The sequence below is a fragment of the Mytilus edulis genome, chromosome 13 (genome assembly GCF_963676685.1).
Source record: "Mytilus edulis chromosome 13, xbMytEdul2.2, whole genome shotgun sequence".
In the NCBI taxonomy this organism is placed as follows: Eukaryota; Metazoa; Mollusca; class Bivalvia; order Mytilida; family Mytilidae; genus Mytilus; species Mytilus edulis.
The window spans coordinates 54,040,700-54,045,511 of NC_092356.1; the positions used below are offsets into that span (position 1 = coordinate 54,040,700).

The 4,812-nt window shown below is 31.9% G+C and overlaps 1 protein-coding gene across 1 annotated transcript; it reads right to left on the bottom strand.

Annotated features, from left to right (window-relative positions):
- Positions 1-623: 623 nt before the first annotated feature.
- LOC139500406 (uncharacterized) lies at positions 624-4,444 on the bottom strand. The gene is made up of 3 exons (XM_071289145.1): positions 3,139-4,444; positions 1,900-2,622; positions 624-733 (listed from the first exon to the last, which is right to left on the bottom strand). The coding sequence occupies exons 1-3, from the start codon at positions 4,442-4,444 to the stop codon at positions 624-626; spliced, it is 2,139 nt and encodes a 712-aa protein (XP_071145246.1).
- Positions 4,445-4,812: the final 368 nt, after the last annotated feature.

The following is a 4,812-nucleotide window of genomic DNA, read 5'->3' on the forward strand; positions in this document are numbered from 1 at the left end:
GCAAGTTAATTGATTAAAATTTAGTTCAGCATATATACCAGCTGTTTAATATGACAGATTCATGATTTTCAAGAGTTCAATAAAAAGAAAAACATTTTTTCCCTTTATTTTCCTCGTATTTTCATATCGGCGTTGGTCTTATAAAACTATGGCAAATGACCGTGAATGAGAATTTTTAATTTTAGATGAGAACGTATTTACTCCATACATAAATTAAGTATATGCACTGCGACACCGAGTAGAGTATGAACATTTAAACAATTCATAAGTTCTCAACTTATTTCTTTGACCATAATAATCAAGCCTTGTAATTATCAAAAATGTTTTCTGTCAACTGATAAATTGTATTGTTATCCAGTATATACTCATCTACATTGCAACACGACCTTAATATAAAGTTACTCGACACGATAGTTTTGTACTGGCGAGTTTTTTTAACGACCTTGACTACCCATGAAGGTCTTGTATCATAATGATGAGACAGAATACAGTTTTTAATTCTGAAATACATGTTTATTTCGTGAAATGACATTTATATGACTTTTATTATTATTTATATATATATAGTTCGTATCTGAAGTGCCATCTGAATTGCTTAGTTCTTTGATACAATATTTATTTTGCTATTCATATATAAATTTCACGTCTACATCTTTCATTTCTTTGTTGTAAATGGCTTCCATTTGTTCGTTCTGTGCTACAATAAACCAATTCTTCCAATCACCAATTATACCTACATAAGATAAGAATAAAATAAGAAAACTTTATTTTGATTCGGCATAGGTACAAATAAGCAACACAAGCTCTAAGGAGCTTTTGACCAAATATAAAAACATATAAATAACATAAAAACAGTGCATTTTGACATATAAAAACAACCTGTAATATGAAGATGGAATCTCACATACATAGCATGCAATAAAAATATGCAACAAATTCGAATGAAGTAAAAACATGCTTGACCAGAGCAACCAAAAGCACAAACATAATAAACAGCTCAAGAATTATCTGCAAGCAGAACAGCGACATTCCAAACCGTTCCAGGACTGAACAAGACTTTTAAAATGTGAAAAACTGTTTTCAGTCCTGAAATGGTTTGGAAGGCTGTTCCATAAAGTAGCAGCAGCAAATTTGAACGATTTTTTACCGTAACGGGTTGACTTTACCTGTGGAATTTCAAGAATATTTACATACCTGAAAGAATATTTAGATTTTTTGACATTCCCCAAATTTTGTAAGCACACAGGAGCTATTTTGTTTATAATTTTAAAAGTTTCTAGAGCCATTGTTCTTATCCGTCTGATCTGCAAGGAGGGCACCTTAGCTTTAAGTAAAAGGTCCTCGTAGGAGCTGATAAAGTCCTCATACACAAAACGGAGTGCTCTTTCCTGCACCTTTTCTAGTTTTTTTTAATATTTCTCAGTGCAAAAATGCCATGCCAAAGGGCAAAAATTACTAAGAATATAGTAAGTTTACTAAGTCTATCTAAAACTGAGCCTAAACGTTTTAAAACATTTAATTGATGTGATGCCTTCCTACAGATTGAGCTGATATGAACATCAAAATTTAGCTGGTAGTCTATTTCAATGCCTAATAATTTTACTGTTTTTTCACAAGTGAGGTTCGAATTTTGAATATGTATAGATGGGTTCTTTTCAAAGGTCTTTTTGCCAACAGCCAAAACTTGAAATTTGTCAGGATTTGCTTGCATTTTATTCACCCTGAACCACTCAATAAGTATTTTTGAATCAGATTCCAGGGTTGAAATTAATAAATCGAAATCTGGAGTACAAAAAGACAAAGTATTGTCATTTGCATAGTTATATAAACTACTATTTTTAACAAAATGAAAAATATCATTTATAAATATGTTAAACAACAGTGACCCTAGTATCGAACCCTGTGGTACGCCTTTATGGATGTCAGCCCAACCACTCAGAACATTGTTGACTTTAATTTGCTGTTTACGATTTGATAAATAGGACTTTAAAAGAGCAACTGCATTGGGGGTTAAACCATATGCTGATAATTTATCTAGCATAATATTGTGAGGCAGGCAGTCAAAAGCCTTAGAAAGATCCATTAGTACTGCTGCAATGTACTGGTTTTTATCAAGAGCTTCACGCCAGTCTTCTAACACTCTGAGAAGTGTGGTCTGACAGCCATGTCCACGTCTAAATACACACAAAAATGGATTAAATATTTTATCAAAATAATCAGTTAATTGAATTTCATATATTTTTTCAAAGATTTTAGAAAATATGGGTAAGACACTAACTGGTCTATAATTTGTTTTTAATAATGGGTCACTCTTTTTATGAAGGGGGGTTACTTGGGCTTCTTTAAGTTTATCTGGGAAACAATTATTATCAATTGACAAATTTACAAGAGTTGTCAGCTGTGGTGCAATATATGATTTACAATTTTTGACTATTTTTGCTGGAATACCATCAGCTCCTGTAGCTTTCTTTATGTTTATTCTATTCAAAAAAATTTCGACATTTTCATTTGATACTTTTTTAAATTCAAAATCAAAATTATACTTTCTGTTATCCAAAATTTCTTTTATACTCGGGTGATTTGAGGGGTCATATACAACATCTGCTCCAATTTTGTCTGCTACTGTGGAGAAAAAATTATTAAAAACATTTGAAACTTCATTTGAACAATTAACAATTTTGTCATTTTCACATAATAAAATTTTTTGCTCTCCACTGTTCCCCTTTTTTGAGAAAAATGGTTTGACTGTTTTCCAAAAATCGCAAGATTTTGAGCCACCAGAGCAACGTTCTAAAAAGTATACTTTTATTGATTTTCTCTTTATCTTTGTTACCAAATTTCGTTGTTTTCTAAATTTCTCCCAATTTTTGTCACTCCGGTTTTTAGTATATTGTGAATAAAGCATTTGTTTTCTATATATGGCCCCTCTCAGTTCTTTATTCATACATGGAAGTTGTTTATTTCTTTGACCCCTAGATTTTACAGGTGCATGTTTATTTAATATGTTTTTAAAATTTTCTTCATAATCATCATATATACTATTTAAATCTTTCTCAGTACAATTTTCTGAAATCTTTATTTTCTTTAAATCATTTGTAAATTCATCATATCAAAAGTTTTGTAACTTCTATATGTTACATCCCTGCGTTTTTGTGCAGGTAAATTTCCTTTCACAACTGTTGAAATAATATTGTGAGTCACTAACACCATTTGGACTATTTATTGTTTTAAAACACAATTTTTTTTTATTTGTAATAATGACATCTACAAGGGATGGATTACAACCCTTTTTAAAACATGTTGGGCCTTTAACCAGTTGGGACAAGTTGAAAATATCACACATATCATGTAGAGTCTGAGATTTTTCAGCAGACAACATGTCAAAATTTAGGTCACCAAAAATAATAATATTGTCATATGACACAAAACATTTATCTAGTGATTTTGTAAAATTTTCAATAAAATCATCATTTTTCATGGATGGAGGCTTGTATGCTCCCATAATAAGCCATTTGGCATCATTTATATAAATTTCATAGCAAATATTTTCAAGTATATCAGATTCGAAACATTGTTTTCTACTTGATGGAAAGTCTGATTTAATCAGGGTAAGTAAGCCACCGCCGTACTGATTTCTGTCACGCCATTGTAATTTATAACTTTCAACTTGAAATAGGTTGTCTTGAAAGGTACTGTCCAATTTTGATTCGGCAATCATCAGTAAGTCAACTATATTATCTGTGAGTAGTTCTTTTACCTCATCAAATTTGTATCTGAGACTGTTTATATTAATATATGCCGCAATAAAGTTCTTTGGATGCAGACGTCTGGTCTCTCTCAAGTCTTGAAATAAAAGTTTGTTTACACCGGAAGTAGAGTTAGACGATAGACTGTCATTTGGTGCGTTTGATTCCTCGTTAAAATCAATAAAATAAGAATCGCTAAAATCGGGTAGATAACATATTTTACAGAACCAGCTGTCAGTTGTACTTCCAAGTAGTTCATATTCGTTTAGGGATAGGTCTATACATTTTAGATGGAACCACACGTTACAATCATCGCACTGGATTGCCCGTTGGTTCTTTCTGACTCCCTTCTCGCATGTCCCACATGGAAATTTTACTGGCCCCGGATTTAAAGAAATATCTCCTGATAGTAAGAGTAATCTTATACAAATAGACGTTGTATATTTACAGTTCGTAGTCAGTTCTTTATTTTTGTAACACGTATGACGGGCCTGTTTGATTTGTACTCTGGGGTGCAGTAGATCTATTAAAAGTTCTCTATGAAGGTATGTTTGAATCGACCTTGCTGCATAAAAACCCAGATCTTCTATATTATATTTAATGTTGGTGTTTACTGGCTCAGTTGGTGATGCCAGTAGACGGTTGAAAATGGTAAATATTGTGAGAGCTGTTAAAACACCGCCTTCACCTGCCGCCATCTTTTATAATTTGTACTACATGTAGTATATCAAACATAATCATACACACGTTGTGTAACAAATTTAAATAAACAAATGGTAACTTACTATGTAACCGAACTACAACTAGACAAATCCAATTGCACGTGGTTGCTATCTATTTATATTGTTATCTATGTTTATATCGGGTTATATGACCGTCTGCAGTCTTCGGAGGTCATCCGATGGTTAATTAGATGATGTACAGACAGACATACACACGACATGTTGATACATATTATCGAGTCCATGCATTGTTGATTATCTATTTTTTACTTTATGTAATTTGGATATACGTTTTAGTATGTTGTATATCAAATACATGTATGAGAATTTGAGTAAATCGGTGA